Below are 21964 nucleotides of genomic sequence, written 5' to 3' on the forward strand. Positions count from 1 at the left end.
TGACTTCCGTCCAATGTTTGGTGGTGGGAATCTGTGTCTTTTCATTCAGCTGCTGAGTAGAAGTTCCAGAGGACAGTTATGCTAGGCTCCTGTCTGCAGGCATAACAGAGTATCAGTAATACCAGGGATTAGTGCTTGCCGTGGGATGGATTCCGAATTGGGCCAGTTATTGTCTGGCCTTTCCTTCAGTCTCTGCTCCATCCCTGAATTTCTTTTAGACAGGACAAATTTTAGGTTGAAAGTTTTGTGGATGTATTGGCGCCTCTATCACTCCACTGGGGGTCCTGACTGACTACAGGATGTGGCCTCTTCAGGTTCCACTTCCCCACTGTTAGGCAAGATGCTGTTAGGCTAAGTTGATTCCTGGGAGGCTCCCCTATCCCAATTCTCTGGGACTTCCTAGAGATCTCCCTAACCCCTCTGCAACTGCAGATTTCCATTCATTCTCCTGGCCCTCTGGACCTCTCTCCTGTCTTTCCCTGCACCTGATTCTGCCTTCTCATTCCCTTCCTCCTCCTCTGCCCCCCCAGATCTCTCCCTTCCACTGCCTCCTATGGCTATTTTGTTTCCCCTTCTAAGTGAGATTCACGCATCCTTGCTTGGGCCTTCCTTCTTGTTCAAGTTCTTTGGGCCTTATTGGGTATATCATGGGTATTCTGTACTTTATGACTAATATCCACTTATCAGTGAGTACATACCCTGCATGTCCTTTTGGGTTTGGGTTACCTCACTCAGGATGTTATTTTCTAGTTCCTTACTCAGGATAATAAATTCTATGTTTAATTTTAATTTTATTTTATTTTATGTTTTATGTTCTCATTTTAATAACTGAATAGTATTCCATTATGTAAATGAACCACAGTTTCTGTATCCATTCTTTGGTTGAAGTGCATCTGGGTTGTTTCCAGTTTCTGGTTATTATGAATAAAGCTATTATGAACATAGTGAAATGTGTATCCTTGGGGTGTGGTGGCCACCTTTTGGGTCTATGTCCAGGAGCTTCTTTTGTTAATTGCTTTTTCCTTTATATTGATTTTTAATTGTTGGATTTGGGTTTCCATTTTGTTTTTTCTTTTTGGTGACAGCATCTTGTGACTGTAGCCCAGAGTGACCTTTAAACTCTTAGTCATCCTCCTGTTTCAGTCTCCTGAGTACTGAGGTCACAGGTAACCACACCTGGATCATGATAGATTCATTATTAGGCGAATGTTGGACATCTTCTTGGTTTGCATCAGCTACTCTGAAGTCATACTTACTTACATGTCTGTGTACACATCACATCCTATCTTACCAACTATTTCCTAGCTCACTAGCTTCAACTCCAACTCCAGCCTGTCCCCTTCCCTTTCTTTGTCTTTAATTTTTAGTAACATGTTGTTATCGTCTGCTTTGACATTAGTCTACTTGTTTTATATTTGTATATAATTTTTTTATATTTGTATGTATAGTGTTCTTTTGAAGGGATGCTTAAATCTTTTGGTTCTAATTTGTATATGATTCGTGAAATAAACTACTTTTCCTTTGCTCCATTGGCACAGACAGAACTATGTTACGATTCCGCATGGCAATGCTTTTGGGTCTGTTCTCTCGAGGCAGAGTCTCATGCCGCCCCGTCAGTCCTCGGCTCTGCTTCCTTATGCAGGATGGATGCATTAGCTTAAACATCAGCTTAAAACTGCTTCTGGGTATTGCTTTTTGCTTGGGATACTTTTCTTTTCCTTTAAAAAAAATTTTATGGTCATTGTTTTGTTATGTGTTATGATGTTGGATCCCCTGTAACTGGAGTCATAGATGTTGGCTGCCATGTGGGTATTGGAAATTGAACTCAGGTCCTCTGAAAGAACAGCATGTGCTCTTAACCGTTGAGCCATCTCTTCAGATTTTTCTTCTTCTTCTTTTTGGTTTTTAGAGACAGGGTTTCTCTGTAGACCAGGCTGGCCTCGAACTCAGAAATCTATCTGCCTCTACCTCCCAAATGCTGGCATTAGTACCACCATTGCTCAGCCAGATTAACTCTTAAAATAAACAAACAAACACAAACAAAAAGAAACTTGTTAAAATCCATTTTTGTTGTTGAATTTTCCAGTAACCTTAGCATAAAATGACTTCCCTCTTCTACTGTAATTAATGATTTATTTTCTACTTACCTGATACATACAAATTTTCTTTTTCTAGGGTTTCCAGACTTATAGGATGGCTAACCATTAATGGAAGGAAAAGCATAAGTCTATCGTCCATTATGGAGGCAGGCTTAGCAGATGGAGAACCTGACAGATCTTCGGTGAGTAGTTTAACCACAGTAAATAAGAACATGTTATCTACAGCTGCAGAGTGCTGATGCAAGCCAGACTTTATTCTAAAGCATTCATTGAAAGCAAAAGCTTGTTTATTTGATTGGTTGGTTTTGCAGTTTTTTTAGAAACAGGGTCTCACAGTGTGCCCCCTGGCAGGCTGTGAACTCACTGTGATAGACCAGGCTGGACTTGAGTTCTTAGAGCTCTGAGTCCTCTGCTCCCAAGTGCTGGAATTGAAGCAGGTGCCACACACCTTGCAAAAGCCATTTACTTAAAGTGTTTTAAAAATAATACTTAAACTCCCATGTTGTTGTGAGAATTACAGGCTGTTTGAAGCTTGTTGGAGCAGAGCCCTGTCGTATTTCTGCTATTTCTACTTCATAGCCTTCTCTGTCTCTTCATTCTGATGTAATAGTTTGTATTTCCATTTTCAAACCTCTTTTGGCTCTTAATAAAAACCAAGAGGACATTAAATACCTCTAAATCTCAAATCATGTGCAGCTCTGAGCAAGGAGAGTAAATGAAACATTTAAACTAGTCAAGAATTAAAAGCAAGTACACTATATAGTATATGGAATTTTGAAGGTTTAATAAGGGGTCCTTCCTGAATTTGATTCTGAAATTAAAGTAAATTAAAGCAAGGCAGGGGCCAGCTTTTGTCTTTAATTTACTACGGAAATGAGTTACCATTTTTTCAAAGTCTTTGTAAACTTTAATTGAGTAGATATTCTTTGTTGAGGCTCCAGTGTAAGAACAGTGTAATAATTAATAGCACATGCAGTTGATGACTTGGATGAACTTGATTCAGGCCTGATTTGAATTTCTGGTTCAGATTTGTTTTGGTTCCTTAAACATTAAAACAAATGTTAAACTTAAAAGTAATCACTTGTTAACAGAGAGTGCAGTGAGATTGGCTTACACAGGACATGGTAGCTGGCTAGACATGGACAACTGATGGTAGCTTATTTTATCTTTATCATTTCAGAAAGCACTGACAATAAACCTTGTATTTAGTGTATTCTATTTCCGTGAGCATAACATCATCTTTAGGAAAGCTACTTCACTGTTCTTGTGGCTGAAATGTGTTTGATGCTCTAGTGAGGATAAAAAAGACTGTCAATAGTAGGGCTTGGGATCTAGAAGGCCCAAGCCCACTGTGAGTAGTACCAATCCAAGCTGGAGGTTCTGGGCTATCAGAGAAAGTTACCTACGCATCAGCAGGAGGGAGCCAGCAAGCAGCATTCCTCCAGGGTTTCTGCTGAGCTTCCTGGCTGTGGATGAGTTCATTCCTCAACTTCCCTTGGGAATGGACAGTGAAAGTGTAAGCCAGAAAAATCCTTTCCTTTAAATTGTCCTTTTCCAAAGTCTTTTATCACAGCAACAGAAAGGAAATTTAGTAAAATAAATAAAACTTTACTCAATAGTATTAAATTCTGTACCAGAGTCTGTATTATAATGAAACCTCAGTGTTTGTTTTCTGTTTTTAAATTCTAAATTCTGTTTCTTGAGAAGTTAGAACAAAGATGTTGGAAAAAGTAGGGGGAAACTGTTTTGTTCCTGTTAATTATTTATTCTGTGATATATTACAGTTTATTGTAGAGAGGATAATACTGATAATTTCAATATAAACTACAGAAATATGAAATTAAAACTGGTATTATGGTTCACTTTGAGTTATCTATTTACAAAATAGCACCTTTGGACTTCATGCCCTGAGCTAGCTGACATACTAATATTAGGGGAAAGTATAGCTTTTTTTTTTTTTTTTTTCCAAGCAGATAGAAAGTGGACTCAAGGCTTCCATATCTGATAGTATTTTCTATCTGTGAGTTTGTGAGCTTTAGGGCATTAAGATATGTACCATAGGAGGTGACTTAATGTATGGGCAGATTATAGTGTATGATGCAGGGAGGACCAGAGGAGTCAATTATTTTAGAGGAAGAGAGAAAATGTTGTTAGGACATGATTTTGGAGATAATAGTTGACTTGAGTGTTGAAAGGAGCATAGGTCCTTTACTGCTTTCGTGAAAGTGAGGCATTGTAGGCAGAGGAGCAACAATATCACACAGTGCAGTCAGGGATCTAAAGTACACTTTAAAGGTCTAGTCGGACCAGTAGGTGTGGGAACAATGCATAGTGATGAGCTTTAGAGACAGGTGTTTCTCTCTTCACTTGGGTTTTTCTTTGGTTATTTTGATAGTTTTCTACGCCCTTATTTTTGTGAATTTTGCTTACCTCCCCCATTAGATTTTTAGACTATTGTTGTATTACCATATTTGTGTGATAAGAAAAATTTACTTCTTGCATTCTTAACTATGTGCTCTATCCTGAGCTATGTATCTCACACACGCTCATGGGAATCTTTATAGTACCATGAAGTAGGTATTCTCTGTAGAAATGAAGAAACTGAGGTCCTCAAAGGGCCCATTTGAGTAAGGTCCCTTAGCCAGGCAAAGAGTAGTGCTGAGATTAAAAATACAGATATTTTAACTGTTTTTGTCATTATATGCAATGACATATTTTTATGTCAAGCTCATCTATGTTACACCTATTCTTTTAGCCATCCTTTTAAAGTATTTTGTATTCATTATCTAATATAGTGCACATTTTGAAAATTTTGTGTTACATGACCACTTTCTAGAGTTCGATTCTCTGGTAGCTAATTGTGTCTTTGTGTCTGAGGTTCATTTTGATACTGAGCACTACATGATACTGAGGCCTGAAGAACAAATAACTACATTCTTGTCTGTTTTAGTTTTATGAGTCACAGAAATCAATATTTCCATGGCATTAGCAATCTTGTCTATGGTTTTATAATATTCAGCAAGGTATACTTTTGCCATTATTTTTATGCTTTTTAGAAAGAGAATAGACTTCTAGAAGCTGAGAAGAAATTTGTTATTACATTTTCATTTATATCTTGGTCCTGACTCATTCCCTCTCTCCTTTCCTCCCTCTCTCCCTCCAACATAAAATTCATGGATCTGTGTAAACAATGCATATAATTTGCCATGTGAAATTCCAAGTAAGCTAAGTTCTTTCACACTGAAAATTAAAATGGTTCAAACCCATCTTGAGGTTAAGCTTACATTATAAGATCAACTGAAATGTTTACTAACCTGCATTTCTAATATAACCGGTTCTCATATCTCACCTGGTGTGATTGTGGTATGATAAGTGGTTTTGATTGTATTGTTTCCATAACCTTTCAGGTAACTAGTTGATTGAGTCAGATTTAGAGGAAAAGATTTCATGATGTCAAAGGCTGGGTTTGTAGGTTTAAGTCTTTCATGGGCAGTTGGGACATTTCTTTGCTTTATGACCAGTTTTCTTTCTGTTGCCCCACCATTTAAAAGACATTAGTTAGAGTAAAAAAATCAGTTTTTGAGCTTCTCTCTGTGTAAGTACTTTGATGAAGAAGGTGGGTTTAGTTATGGCAAGAAACTACCAATACCAGAAGAATTACCACTTGTGCTCCATCACTAAAAGTGAGTGTAGAATAGTGGAAGAGAATCCGCCTATGTTGTCTGACAGCTGAGGGTGTTTGTAGGTTTGAGGCAGTATCTGTGCTGTGGCTAGCCTGGTATACATGTCTTAAGACAGTAAAAAAGAGAGAGTTCATACTTATACTCTATTTTAATTCTTTGTGTGTCATATTAGATGTGCTGGCTAGTTTTAGATTAGCTTGACACAAGCTATAGTCATGTGAGAGGAGGGAACCTCAATTGAAAAAACACCTCTAAGATCTGGCTGCAGGTAAGCATGTAGGACATTTTCTTGAACAGTGTTTGATGGGGGAGGGTCCAACCCATTGTAGGTGCCATCCCTGAGCTGGTGGTCCTGAGTTCTATAAGAAAGCAGGATGAACAAGCCATAGGGAGCAAGCCAGTAAGAAACAGTCCCTCATGACCTCTGCATCAGCTCCTGGCTCCCAGGTTCTCATTTTAGTTCCTATCATGACTCCTTCAATGATGAACATGATCAGGGTTTATTTGGCTTATGCTTCCTTTCAAGACATTAGATATGCAATATATTGACATTTTGGAAATAAAAAAGGATAGGCAAATTTTACTTTTGTCTTAGAAAAATTGAACTAATACATCTAGCAGATAACTACACATAAGACAGCTCTTACATGGGCCTGGTAAGGAGGCTCCCTGGAGAACCTGATGACCTGAGTTTGATTCTTAGAACCCATGTCAAGGTGGAAGGAGAGAACTGATTCCACCGAGTTGTCCTCTAGACCCCACCTGCACTCCGGCATGAGCACCTCCCAGATCCCATAACACACATAACAGTAAGAAGCTCTACTTTTACTACTAAGTAAAAATAAACAGTTCTTACTTATAGTCTGTTAATTCTCTGTGTGTCAGATGTGCTGTCTAGTTTTATATCAGCTTGGCACAAGCTAGAGTCATCTGAGAGGAGGAAACCTCAATTGAGAACATGGCTCCCTAAGATCTGGCTGCAGGTGAGCATGTGAACAGCACCAGTGGATACAGCAGTGAACAGACCCAGTTCTCAGTGCAGTGGAGTACTGTCTGAATGGTGAGAGACAATGTCCTGTGTCAGTGTGGTGAGGAGTAAAGCATGGTAGAAGGGAGAGTGTGGTAGCCTGGAGAAGAAGGAGAGCGAATGAAGAGTCTGCTGAAGAAGCAGCTTTTGAGCAGAATCTTCAGGACTTACATGGCTTCCCTTATCCCATATCCCCTTTCTTTGGTGGAGATTGAGCATGAGGCCTTATGCTCATGCTAGGAAAGGGCTCTACTCATTTCTATACACTCTGTACATTTTGAGGTGAGATCTGGGTCTGCTTAAGTTCTGTAGGCTGGTTTGTACTCATTCTATAGCCTAGGCAGGCCTTGAGTTTGTAATCCTCCTGCCTCAGGCTTCTAAGTAGCTATGATTACAGACTTGAAGAACTAAGCCTGGTTATAAGGGCTGCTTTCTGACCAGAGAGTGCCAATGTTCTTAGAACTTGTGGTCTGTTGAGTTAGCCTATAAATGTTAGGTGCAGGGCTGGTGTTTCAAGGAATAGATTGGACTCTGGGCTCTGCCACAGTCCTGTCTGGTGCTAACGGGAGGTATTCAGTGGCAATGCACATGGGATAGCAGTAAACGAGGCAGTAAAGAAAAATACTCTGAGGGTCGGATGGGAAGAATAACTCCAGATTGGACTTTGCTAACAGAGTTTTATAAGTCTGTTATAAATGAGTTATATATTGCCACTAAGATGAGAGGACTTTCAAATTGTTGGGCAGCTGAACAAAAAGAAAGCTTCAGTGTGGGGTGGGGGTGGCATAGATTACAATCGCTATGCATAATCAGTTCTGGCAGTCAAAAAGCTAAGTGGAGATTTTAGGCTTTCTTATGGGAGATCAAAACATTTCTGTGGGATGAATAATTTACCTGAATTGTAGGTTTTAAGTACCAGAGTCTGAGGCATATTTTGTAAAAAAAAAAAAAAAAAAAAAAAAAAAAAGTATATCAAATGTTTTTGAGTAGAGGAGTAACACAGTCAACATGATCATTTAGGAAATTATCTTAGGTTGAATACTCTCCAGCTCAGGTAACTAATATATTCACAGAGGAGAAAAAAACATCACAGGAGTTGATGGGCTGTTTTGAAGAATGAGTAAGATTGAGTAGTCTAGATATAACTCATTTTAGTGACAAGGGAATGCAATGCATACTTGTGTTGGTCTTTGCAGTAGGAGGCATACTTTGTCACTTTTTGAATTTCAGTATTTGGCATGGTTAATGACTGGTATGAAAGTCATTGTGGATGCAGCTTTTGAAGGGTGACCAAGTGTTGAACATGGTGCTCATATTGGCAAGCTAAAGAAAAGCCTGGATTGAGAGAACATATTATTATAGAGGGGAAGAATAACTAGAATTTAATGACTTGATTAGAAATTGGGGTGGGGTGGTCTGTCTGAGTAGGTGGGAAAAAAGATGGATAAATGGGGAAAAAAAAACTAGTTTCTGAGAGAGAACTAATAAGTATTTTGTTTTTCAGGTAAAAAAAAAAAAAAGCTTTCTAAATAAACCTTAAAGCCTTCCTTTCCTAACAGAATCTTAGAACAAGAAATTAATTGCCAAATATGTCCAAATGCATGGGTAGAAGTGTTTTGAGAGATAATCTATATGTGCAGAAGAAACTTGGAAGTTCTCTGAATAACAGGGCCGAGGCTGCTCTGATCACTCAGTCACTGAGAAAACACACAAGGCAGTAAGACAGGACTGTAGAAGTACACTGGGAAATACCAGTAAAGCCCTGTATAGAAAAGGATGATAGAGTGTAAATCATGCCAGATGAATATTCCTTCCAGAACATTCCAGAGAGAACTTTATAGCTTGACAGGTTGTAATTTCGTGAAGTCACAGGATTTAAAAGAGAAAGGGGATTTAGTTTCTAGTGTGAAAGTACTCTTGAACATCCCTACCTTCCTGTACATGTTACTTTATAGAATATTGTCTCACCACTTAACTATTTTGTAAACTCTGGGTATTCTTTAATTTCAGACCTCAGGAATTTGAGATAAAATTGCTCCCGAGAAACAAACTTTTTGTTTTTTTTTTTGATTTGCTTTGTTTTCTGAGAAAGGGTTTCTCTGTGTAGCCCTGGCTGTCCTGGAACTCACTCTGTAGAACAGGATGGCCTGGAAATCAGAAATCCGCCTGCCTCTGCCTCTCAAGTGCTGGGATTAAAGGGATGCGCCACCACTGCCTGCCTAAAAAAAATTTTTTTTAAGATCGTACCATATTCAAAAGTTGTTGAGGATCAAGAGACAGTGAGTAATGTATGGTCCTGCATTTAAGATGCTGTGTTTTTCTATGATTTTAAGTTTGAAGTGGATATTTTCCACTGCACTTTATACATTGTCATTATACAAAACATCAAGTGTAGGTAGAAAGATCAATTTAAAATTTTGTTTCCACTTCTTATTTCTCTAAAAAAGTAATGCATAGTAGTGTGCCATAGTTAAATACTATGCAAAAAAAATACAATAAGTAAAACTCTTGCCTTCTAAATATAACCACATTTTGGTGCAATCTTTCCTAAGTGTGTTGGTATTTGTCTTACATTAAATGCTGTAAAATGGAGTGCCAAAGCACTCCAAAAGGCCAAAGCATATTATTTACTCAATAGTGATAAGCTCTAGTTCCCAGAAAAAAGGGTTTCTTTAAAATCTTTCATGTAACGAACTATAGAAATGATCCCTGAAAGTATAGTCTTACAATTTTCTAGACAGATAGAAAGTACCAAAGTTAAATCAAGATCTGATAAACGATCTAAATAGTCCCATATCCGCTAATGAAATAGAAATAGTCATTAATAGTCTCCCAACCAAAAAAAGCCCAGGACCAGATGGGTTTAGTGTAGAGTTTTATTAGACCTTCAAAGAAGACCTAATACCAATACTCCTCAAACTATTCCATAAAGTCGGAACAGAAGCTACTCTACCCAATTCATTCTATGAAGCCACAATTACTCTTATACCTAAACCACGCAAAGACCTAACAAAGAAAGAAAACTTCAGACCAATTTCCCTTATGAATATCAATGCAAAAATACTTAATAAAATTCTTGCAAATGGAATCCAAGAACACATCAAAATGATCATCCATCATGATCAAGTAGGCTTCATCCCAGGGATGCAGGGATGGTTCAGTATTTGGAAATCCATCAACATAATTCACTATATAAACAAACTCAAAGAAAAAAGCCATATGATCATCTCATTAGATGCTGAGAAAGCATTTGACAAAATCCAACATCCCTTCATGATAAAAGTCTTGGAAAGATCAGGAATTCAAGGCCCATACTTAAACATTGTAAAAGCAATATACAGCAAACCATAGCCAGCATCACACTAAATGGAGAGAAACTTGAAGCAATCTCACTAAAATCAGGGACTAGACAAGGCTGCCCACTCTCTCCCTACCTATTCAATTTTGGACTTGAAATCCTAGCCAGAACAATTAGACAACAAAAAGAGATCAAAGGGATACGAATTGAAAAGGAAGAAGTCAAATTATCACTATTTGCTGATGATATGATAGTATACTTAAGTGACCCCAAAAATTCCACCAGAGAGCTCCTAAACCCGATTAACTCCTAAAATTAACTCAAGCAAATCAGTGGCCTTCCTCTACACAAAGGATAAACAGGCTAAGAAAGAAATTAGGAAAACAACACCCTTCACAATAGTCACAAACAATATAAAATACCTTGGTGTGACTCTAACTAAGCAAGTAAAAGATCTGTTTGACAAAAACTTCAAGTCTCTGAAGAAGGAAATTGTATAAGATCTAAAGATGGAAAGATCTCCCATGCTCGTGGGTTGGCAGGATTAATATAGTAAAAATGGCCATTTTACCGAAGGCAATCTACAGATTCAATGCAATCCCCATCAAAATTCCAACTCAATTCTTCACAGACTTAGAAAGAGCAATTTGCAAATTCATCTGGAATAACAAAAAACCCAGGATAGGCAAAACTATTCTCAACAATAAAGGAACCTCTGGTGGAATCATCATCCCAGACCTTAAGCTGTACTACAGAGCAATTGTGATAAAAACTGCATGATATTGGTACAGTGACAGGCAGGTAGATCAATGGAATAGAATTGAAGACCCAGAAATGAACCCACGCACCTATGGTCACTTAATCTTTGACAAAGGAGCTGAAACCACCCAGTGGAAAAAAGACAGCATTTTCAACAGATGGTGCTGGCTCAACTGGCGGTTAGCATGTAGAAGAATTCAAATCTATACATTCCTATCTCCTTGTACAAAGCTCAAGTCAAAGTGGATCAAGGACCTCCACATAAAACTAGATAAATGGAAACTAATAGAAAAGAAAGGGGGGAAGAACCTTGAGCACTTAGGCAGAGGGGAAAATTTCCTGAACAGAACACCAATAGTTTATGCTCTAAGATCAAGAATTGACAAATGGGACCTCATAAACTTGCAGAGCAAAAGACACTGTCAATAGGACAAAATGGTAACTAACAAATTGGGAAAAGATTTTTACCAGTCCTATGTCTGATAGAGGGCTAATATCCAATATATACAAAGAACATAAGAAGTTAGACTCCAGAGAACCAAATAACCTATTAAAAAATGGGGTACAGACAATCTATATACATTTTCAGCTTGTTTGTTTGTGACAGCGTCTGGCTGTGTACAACATAAGGGTCTTGAAATCTTGCTTCTCCTATCTCAACCTCTCTATTAGTAGTATTGTTTATTTCATGTCTTTATACTATACTATGGTTTTCAGAACAGCTTATATATTTCAAAAGTATTTATATACCCAAAAGAAACATAGATGATTAACTAAGGAGGTTGCTTGTAAGAGAACAACAGAGTGAGACTGAATGCTTTGCTTGAGTTTGTAACTCTTGTATCAAGTTTGAAGAAGAGGACTTTATCAGTTACTCTTTCTCTGAGATGAATGCTTTTCCAAATTATCATAGCTAATGGACCAAATTCTTACCCTTACCTAATGTCTGTGCCACCCTCCAAGCAGAACCATTGTTCATTGAAACAGTTGGCGAATGACTTTATGGATAGACCATCTTAATACCCACACCATTTCTTAAATGAATGTAACCTGTTCTCTGTGGGCTGAGAATGAAGTCACTCACTCAAGTCAAATAGCTTTGACCATAGCAGAAAGTCTGTATCTAAAAATCATGCCTACAATTCATTCCTTGGTGCAACAGAACTATCAACTCTCAGCTTAGCTACATGGAGGTAAAATCCTTTGGTGATGTGAGGGTCATTGAAGTACAGCCTTCTTACAATGAACTCCAATGTCTAAAAATTGTTCTTATTTTGGGCTTGTACCACAGTGAGAGCAAAGACTTTAAACTCTGCTAAGTACAAAACCAACAAAAAGACTTTATATATTTATGTTCATTTAAGAAAATACCAGTAGTGATGTATCATTTTGAAGTATACAGTTAATATGTTTGGAGTTATTTAAAATTTATATTGAGAAAAGTGTATTTTCACTATTGCTATAGACAAGCATCTACATAAGACTGTTAAATTGATTGTTGTTTTATATCAAACAACTTTTATAATACTTATTTTTATCATTATAATATTTTATAAATTTTAAGGAATATGACAAGATATTGTAGGTATTAAAGGGTGGTCTCTGGGAGGAGTGGGGGTACAAAAGGGAAACAAGAATGTGATTTAATTCTATTTACTTAAAATATGTTTTTAAATGTTAACAAATTCAGATAAATTGAAATGTAACTTTTCTCATCGTAACGCTATAAAAGGTTAAAAAAAATGGGCTACAGAGCTAAACAGAATTCTCAACTAAGGAATACCGAGTGGTTGAGAAGCACCTAAAGAAATGTTCAACCTCCTTAGTCATCAGGGAAATGCAAATCAAAACAACCCTGAGATTACACCTCACACAAGTCAGAATGGCTATGATCAAAAACTCAAGTGACAGCAGATGCTGGAGAGGTTGTGGAGAAAGAGGAACACTCCTTCATTGCTGGTGGGATTGCAAGCTGGTACAACCACTCTGGAAATCAGTTTGGAAGATCCTCTGGAAATTGGACATAGTACTACCAGAAGACCCAGCTATACCACTCCTGGGCATATACCCAGAAGATGCTTCAACATGTAATAAGGACATATGTTCCACTATGTTCATAGCAGCCTTATTTATAATAGCCAGGAACTGGAAACACCCAGATATCCCTCAACAGAGGAATGAATACAGAAAATGTAGTACATCCATACAATGGAGTACTACTCAACTATTAAAAACAATGAATTTATGAAATTCTTGGGGAAGTGGATGGAACTGGAGAATATCATCCTGAGTGAGGTAACCCAGTCACAAAAGAACAAACATGGTATGCACTCTCTGATAAGTGGATATTAGCCTAGAAGATCAGAATATACAAAGTACAATCCACAAACTACAAGAAACTCAAGAAAAAGGAAGACCAAAGTGTGGATACTTCGTTCCTTTTTAAAAGGTTGAACAAAATACCCTTGGAAGGAGTTATAGAGACTAACCATGGAGCAGAGACTGAAGGAAGGACAATCTAGAGATTGGTCCACTTGGGAATCCTTCTCATATTCAGTCATCAAATCCAGATACTATTGTGGATGCAGGCAAGTGCTGGCTGACAGGAGCCTGATATAGCTGTCTCCTGAGAGGCTCTGACAGTACCCGACTAATACAGAACTAGAGGCTCACAGCCATCCATTGGACTGAGTACAGGGTCCCCAATGAAGGAGCTAGAGAAAGGACCCAAGGAGCTGAAGGGTTTGCAGCCCCTTAGGATGAACAACAATATGAACTAACTAGTACCCTCAGAGCTCCTAGGGACTAAACCACCAACCAAATAGTACACATGGTAGGACTAATGGCTCCAGCAGCATATGTATAGCAGAGGATGGCCAAGTTGGTCATCAATGGGAGGAGAGGCCCTTGGTCTTGTGAAGGTTCTATGCCCTAGTGTAGGGGAATGCGAGGGCCAGTAAGCAGGAGAGGGTGGGTTGGTGAGCAGGGGAGGGGTGAGGGAATAGGGGTTTGTTTTTGTTTTTTTGTTTTTGTTTTCAATTTTTTTTAAGGTTTATTTATTATCATACATAAGTACACTGTAGCTGTCTTCAGACACACCAGAAGAGGGCATCAGATTTCATTATGGATGGTTGTGAGTCACAATGTGGTTGCTGGGATTTGAACTCAGGATCTTTGGAAGAGCCGTCGGTGCTCTTACCCACAGAGTCAGCTCACCAGCCCCGTTTTTGTTTTTATTTTATTTTATTTTTTTCCTTTCTTTTTCTTTTCTTTTCTTTTTGGAGGGGAACCTGGGAAAGGAGATATTGTATGACATCTAAATAAAGAAAACATCTAATAAAAAATAAATAAAATGAAAAAAATCTTTCATGTAAAACTCAAGTATAAAATGTGCACATTTTTACAGAAGATTAGAAGAATATGAGAAATTCAAGCTAAGTATAGACTCCTGTTCTAAGAACATGTCGTTCCCAGCTACAGTATATATCCATCACTGAAATTTCTTATTCTCAGACCCAAAGGTAGTGAACAGAACACCCTGAGATACTTTGTGTAATCCTCCCAAATGTGGATTCTGGGACCTGCCTGCTATGCAGTGCTTCTGAGACTTTTTGAGCTGCTAGCTGTATTGGGGAAGAGATGCCACCAGCTGTGTCCTTTCTGGATAAGCTCTGTGCCTTGCCTTATGCTCACAAAATGGCCTAAGTCAAGGCACTGCAAATACAGGGAAGAAAGTGTATGCAAAGCTTTTGGATGTACATCATTGTCATGGAATTGTTTCTGTCCCACAGCGTGATTGTTTTCTTGGTTTGTTGAGATGGAGGAGTTCCTAGGTTGAAGGGCTTGTGATAAACATCTGCTTTGTTCCTTTATGTGGAATGCTCATAGATGAGTGGCATACATTTAGATACAAAATAAAATTAGATCACAGTTCCCATATGACACTTTTTATGATACTCATGGACTAATGATTTAAATAATCTTGTAAATATTTAGTGCTTCCAATGAAAGTGTTTTATAGCACATAAATTCCTAAATAAAAATTTCTAGCCCCATTGGTTGTTTTTTTTAAACTACATTCAGTCAAATTAGAAGATTTACTTCTGTAACAAATTACTGAGATGAGTTTGAATATTTATTGAATTAAAAGAGAAAATGTTTTATCCTATCTTAATGGTCATTCTCTAAACACACTGAGGAGTTTCTAGATTTTTTGAGATGTGAGTAGTATTTTAGTACTTTAATGAAAGCCAATGAGTGCCTAGCTTATATTTTAAAAATCTGTAAGATACTTATGTAGAGTTTTTCCACATTAGATATTTCACAGTCTTTATATGTTATACAACATGGCCCTGTATCTTAAGGATGTAAGTTAACTGACAAAAGGATGCTTACTTGTAACCTGCTTCCCATTAGCATCATGCCCTGGAACCTCTCACCGCGTCTTCTGGGAAATGTCTCTGAAGCCATGCTGTGTTCCGAAGGTGCTTCAGCTGTGGTTTTGAGTGCTTCTGCCTGAGTTTTAGATTTGTTGTCCATTATAATTTAGTTTTCTTGTAATTGGTCCTTTATTCTATGGAACAGACATGTCATGGCATGTGTCAGTTGTCAGTGACCAAGGCCTTGAGGTCATAGCCTAACTCACACATATCATCCCTTGTGCTTCCTCTACAGCCTCAACCTTCTCTTTGTACAAGATTTATCCATCCAGCTGCCATCTTGGCATCTGCTTGGACGTCTTCCTGAGCTCCTTGGAGTTCTCCTTGTAACACAATTGCAACCAACTACTTAGCTAATGGCATTTCCATCATGCAGGCGCTCAATTCCAACCGCTTGAAATCATCTTGATTCCCTGTCTCTTGCCTCCCACTTGGTCTGCTTGGAAAGTCAGCTGCTGTACTTTGAAAATACCTTGAGAACTGAGCAACCTTTCCCTGCCTACACTGTTGCTGCTGTGTTATCCCCGGGTGACTCAGTAACGTCCATGCATGCTCCTGTTCTTAGAGGGCTTTCCGAATAGTAAGTTGGAACAATTCTGTTAAAATACAATCAGACCATGTCAATCCTTTTCTCAAAACCATTCATAGCTTCCCTAATCCCATTCAGAATACAGCCAAAGCCACAACAAGGCTATGAAAAGGCTTCTGTAATCTAGGATCTTTTACATGCTGACTTCAGGGTTGTTACTCTTCACTCTCCTGATGTGTCTAGCTTCTACACTCACACTCATTCCTATACCCTTGGCACTGGCTTGCATAGCAATCTTCTGTATATAGTTTTCCTTCCCTATGGAGTTATCACTGGCAATTTTCTCCCTCTTGTTTGTGGACCACTGTGGTAGGGTGCTGTTGGGCTTCCTATGTGAAGCCTTGAGCTCCTTTTCCTTGATGCTGTGTATGCCCCTGTTCTCTGCTTGTTTTATTTCTAAGCTACGTAGTATACTATGAGTTATTACCATTTATTATTCCCCACTAAAATTTAAGTACCACTTTGTCAGAATTCTGGTTTTGGTGGTGTGTGAGTCAAACCTAGGGCTAGCGTTAGGCACACATTTACCACTGAAGGACAAACCCCAGCCTAAGACAGGATTTCTGTCTGTTTCATTTACTGCTAGGATCCTTTGGTGTTTAAAATATGTCTATAGTTGTTACTCAGTAAATATTTATTGGCTGTACAGATAGTATATATTTCAGGTCATTAATCACTGTGTCAAACTGAACCAGTTAGGATTAATCCAATGGCATAAACTGCAAATGGCACAAACATCCTGAAAGGTGTAATGTTGATATTATAATGCAGTTATTGGAACAGTACCTCAAGTTACTGTCTATGTTAGAAATCAGTTTTGGAGAGTGAATGGGTAAGAAGTAGAAACTGTACAAAAGTCAGAATAGTATTATTAATAAATAGAATTTGAGAATATAAAACCAAACTATAGAGTGAAAATGAGCTTATTAACCATTTATACCAAATAGAAGATGAATTTTAAAACCTTCAAATTTGTTTGTAATGTAAAGTTTTATGTGTGTGTATGTGTGAACACTATGTTTGTGTGTGATTAAAACTACAGCTTTCCCTTGTGAAGTTACTGGTAAATCTAGGGAAAAACTAATAATGTAAAAAAAATTAAAAAGAATTTGTGAAGACAATTCAAAATGGTATCCCCTGGTCCTTCTTCCCTGGTGAAGTAGGGAAGTGAGGGAGAGGGGAGTCCCCGTCCCCCCAGAGAGTGCAGAACCACTGAATTTCCTTTTGTTTGTTTTGGTATGGTTTTGGCAGGGGTTGTTTAAAGATAAACGTAAATCTAGGTTTTCTCTAAATTTATCATCACAAGAAGATTTTTTTAAAAAAATAAATGTCTTTGACGCATTTCAAAAGTTGACTGGAGAGATGGCTTAGTGGTTAAGAGCACTGACTGCTCTTCCAAAGGTCCTAAGTTCAAATCCCAGCAACCACATGGTGGCTCACAACCATCTGTAATGAGATCTGATGCCTCTTCTGGTGTGTCTGAAGACAGCTACAGTGTACTTAGATATAATAATAAATAAATCTTTAAAAAAAAAGTTGGCTATAGTTGTCTCTGTCAGCTTCCTGCCTTCGTACAGTTTTCCAGTGCTTCTTATTTATATATTATTATATATAGCTCATATTATTAAGCTCCCAGAATTAAGTCCTATTAAACAATGAGCATTTATTTCAAATTTTATAAGTCAGGAATCCAAGAGAAGTTTATCATGTGACTGCTGCTCATTGGGATGTTGTAGCTAAGAATAGGGAGGGATTCTGTCGATGTCTGCATGATGATTGGTTGGACCGGGGAGGCCCTCTTACTCCATCCCTTACCTCAGTGTGTCCCTAGTAGGCCTCTCTGCAAGGCTGGAGGGCCACCGTAGACGTTTACCTGTGAGAAAGCACTGAGAACAAGACCCACTCTCAAAAGAGCTTGCTATCCTTTTGCCATTTTCTCTTCATGAGTAGTGAGCCAAGCATGGTGATGCGTGCTTGCAGTCCAGGAGCTGAGGCAGGAGGATCAAGGGTTTCAGAACAGCCTGACATCATGTTAAAACCAAGCCTATACCTCCTGCACCCAAAACAAAACTAACAAAAGGAAATTCAGAGATTATGCATACTCTGGAGGAGAAAGGATTGTTTACCAGGAAATAAGAACTACTGGGTGTTATTTCAAGATTGTCTTTACAAACACTTTTGCCTTTTTCAATTTTAAGGTTTATTTTTTTTATTTTAAATTATGTGTTTATTTGTGTGCCTTTTGTGGGTTTGTGCATGTGTGAGTGCAAAAGTGGGTTCTCTGGAGCTGGAGTTAGGTGGTTGTGAATCCCCCTCTGCCTCAATGTGGGTGCTAGTAACCAAATTCAGGTCTGTTGGAAGAGCAGCATGTGTTCTCTCTAGCTGAGCCATCTCTCCATTCCCAATTCACAAAGACTTTAATCTTTTACCCCCTTTAATCTCCTTCCTCAAGCTTACTGTTTGTAATAAAGACCTGAGCACAATGAGCTCATTGTCAGCAGAGCTGTATTCTGTGAAACTGAAATCTGTTCATAGAAGAATAAGCATGGCTTGGTATCTGAAGAAAAATAAATAGACACTAGAACATGATATCCATAAGTGCTCAATAGCTGTCACGCTAGGAAATTTCTCCAAGGGGATGACAGAAGCCTGCAGCAAAGGCTCACCTGGTTTTGTCAGATTGTCATTACTTCACTGTGCCCAGAAGGTTTTTGGTTTGGTTTGTGAAGTGCAGGATACCTGAGAGCTGTGTACCTACTAAGGGAGCCCAACTGATACTGTCTGTTAAGAGTTTCTAGATACAGTTCTTCATTTCCTTTTTTGTTGTCAGTTTTAAGTTCTTCATTAAAGAACTGAGTCTTCTGCTTGGTATGGTAGAACCTAGGAGTTACAGGAGGAGGGCTGTGGGTTTGAAGTCAGCCTAGGATACTTAGTGAGGTCGTGTTGTGGGTGGGCAGCATGGAATGTGTCTTCTGACTTCCTGAAGGATTAGTAGCTGTAAATTATGCTTGGTCTTTAGTCAGTCCTAAGAAAATTATGTCTGACTTAAAACTTATCCTGGGGTTATTTGTCTGACACCAACTGTTTCTCTTTTTATTTTTGCCATATGGTTAAAAAGAATCTATTTTATCGATGCCTTTGTAGAACCTACATCTTGCTTGTCTTATACTGTTCTAAAACTAAATCTCTATAGAGTGCTCTGATGTCGTGCATAACTAATACTTGGTAGTGATTGAGTGGTAGGTACTTTTAAAGCTTGACATTTAAAAGGGTAAGTAACCCCCAGTGAGCTTAGATTTCTCCACGGTCTTTCCTGCTGCCTAGCCCTATCCTGAACTGTAATCAGAAGGAACTTTTGGAGTCATTGTCAAGCAACGTGCTTTGATGATTCTGCTTTCTCTTCGTAGCTTTACTTCCCCAGGTTTAAACAAATACTTGGTGTCGCCTAAGCCAAGGTTCTGGTGTGATTTTTTTTTTTTTTTGGTGGGGGGGATATATAGAAGGAAATGTCTTATAAATTATGATGATTGAAACTAATGTGCATGTGCTTCTACTCACAGACTAACGCTGTTCCTCTTGTCCTTTTGTCTTACTGCTGCTTCCGTCCGGTGTTTGCTTCTCCCTGGTTTGGATTGTGTTTGTTTGCTGCTCAATTCCTCTGCATTAAAAGCTTCTTGGTGATAGCAAAGATGTCCTTGGGCCATCAAGTAAGTAGCTAAAGTTGGAAATGTCATGTTTTAGAGGACATGATAATATTTTGTATTACTTACAAATGAAAAATAGTATTTCAGTTTTTATTGTAGAAATGCTCAGTGACCACTGGTCATCTGCTGCTACTGTCTATATGAGAACCACAGACTCTGTACTTCAATCACAGTCATCCAGAACAGTGGCTTTCAACCTGTGGGGTCAGGTGACAAGAGAATTACATTAAAATTCATGACAGTAGCAAGATTACAGTTACAAAGTAGCAATGAACCTAATTATATGGCTAGTGTCACCACTAGAAACTGTATTTTGGAAACATAGAAAGGCTGAGAAACTACTAACTTAGAAGCTAAGTCATTATTTAGTAAGACCTCCTTCTAACAAGTCCCTTGTATTATCACAGGCACAAAGAGATTATATAAGGGACTTATTTATTGCCTCATGAAACTGAGAAAGTGTTTTCATTTATAGAATTTTAATAGAATAATTGGATTGTCATTTTTATTTGTATTTTGGAGCTTTTTGTGAAAGCATGTTTTATTTTAGAGGTCTGGAAACCCTTTAAGATAAATAATATTCAATTTACTGTAACAGATTTTGCTGGTTTTGTTGTTTTCTGGATAGGGATGGACATTGTTGGGATGGCTTTTGAATAAGCACAACAAATAAAACATGCCACCTCAGATTGTTTTAGTCCATTTACAAAGTGACAGGAACAGTTAGTACATTAGAAAGCATAGCAACACTGAACCGAAGAGAACTTCCGAGATCAGTTCTTAAAATCCTAATCCTACAGGTTAAGCCTGAAGCTCAGCTATCAGGAAGTACAGCCCACTAAACACTGCTCTTACTAACACTAAACAGTGGGAGCAGAGCATTGTTGGTTGAATTCAGGTCTAACAAAGTAATTAAAATTTTATTCCATCAGAAATTGAACAGAGGTGTTGATTTTTTTATTGAATGGCAATAGGAAACTGATTTTGGAGTTTATATATTGTCACCTCACTATCGCAAGCCGTCTCTCTGCTCTGTGCCTCATTTGAGGGAGGGGGGTTCAAAGAAAGGGAATGAGCAAGAAAATGGCAAAGTTCTTCATAATGAGATTTTTTTGTTGTTGTTGTAAAGAGAAGGCAAATGATGACATGAATGTGGTTACATAAATCACATAACAACTATAATTTTCCATAACTAATATGTTTTAGTAAGAGATAGAACACACACACACACACACAGACACACACACACACACACATCTATATCTCAATCTTTGGCCTATGTTAGTCTTTTCTCTCAACTACATTAGAAAGCATATTTAATTTTTTATAAAAAGCTAGTTTAAAATAATATACTATTTCTTTTAACTCAGCAGTTTTTTCTTATATGTTGCATTTTACATGCAATATTATCAGGTAGTGGAAAACAAAAGTAGAAGAACATAAATCTTCTTTTACACATTTTTTATTATTCTATTTTTAAATCTTAAAACTTTCTACAGGTATTACTAAGTCTTACCATTACCTTAATTTTATAAAAGAAAGACTCAAATCTTCAGGAGCCAGGCTGACATGCAGACTAGGTGTCCTATTACAGCTTCCATGCAGCAGAAGGGCAATGTCAGAATTCACAAAAGTCTTCCACGTTCAATGAGTCGCTGAGGATGGAGGAAGGGTCATAGATTCCCTGGCACAGTAACTGTAGGATTAGTTTTGCCAGTGTGCTTGATGTTAATTAAGAAGGAGCTGCTAAGTAGCTACATGCACTATAAGTGGAGCCAGCAGGGGGCACTGTAGTGTCATCATTGGCAGGTGAATCACTTGTTAAGAAGCAATGCTGTGACAATGATTCCTTTATTCATCAGTTGTGCCAGTGGATACATACAAAACTAAAGTCATTGTACTTCTTAAGCTTCTGTTCAGATATTCCACTGTTATATACTTCCTGTAGGGCACTAATGATTAGTGTTTTGAAGAGAAATGTTTGTGAAGCAGTTGACAAAACACACAGGAAGATGGGCTCTCTGTCATATTGTAAAACACTCTGAAAAAGAGGTTACTTAAGAGCTGGGCATGAAGATACAGGCCTGTAGTTCCAGCACCAGGGAGACAGACTGGCGGGAATACATGGGGTCTCTCCACTTTTGGCTCTTTTTGGAGATCATGTCTCCAAGAAGCACAAACACTATGTTGGAAAGAGGTGAACTGTTTCCCTGTGTATGTAGTGGAGTTACTTAAACCCATGCCTGTGCCTTACTAACTAAATGCACAAGCATGTTGTAATCTGCTCCTTTTCTCTATCTTGTGTCGCTCCCCAGACATGATGGCTATGTTGTAGTTTTTTTAATCTTTTTTTTTTTTTTTTTTTT

The 21964-nt window shown here is 38.1% G+C and overlaps 1 protein-coding gene and 1 pseudogene across 1 annotated transcript in view; one reads left to right on the forward strand and one right to left on the reverse strand.

Annotated features, from left to right (window-relative positions):
- Positions 1-21964, forward strand: part of Osbpl8 (oxysterol binding protein like 8) — a 139116-nt gene that overhangs the window by 46773 nt on the left and 70379 nt on the right. The window contains exons 2-3 of the mRNA XM_031350376.1: positions 2176-2281; positions 19565-19601. Coding sequence (XP_031206236.1) covers positions 2240-2281; positions 19565-19601 — 79 coding nt within the window. The 5' untranslated portion in view covers positions 2176-2239. The remainder of the gene's footprint in view (positions 1-2175; positions 2282-19564; positions 19602-21964) is intronic.
- On the reverse strand, positions 9456-9534 carry LOC116076643 (annotated as a pseudogene).

Source organism: Mastomys coucha, unplaced genomic scaffold (genome assembly GCF_008632895.1).
Source record: "Mastomys coucha isolate ucsf_1 unplaced genomic scaffold, UCSF_Mcou_1 pScaffold4, whole genome shotgun sequence".
NCBI lineage: Eukaryota > Metazoa > Chordata > Mammalia > Rodentia > Muridae > Mastomys > Mastomys coucha.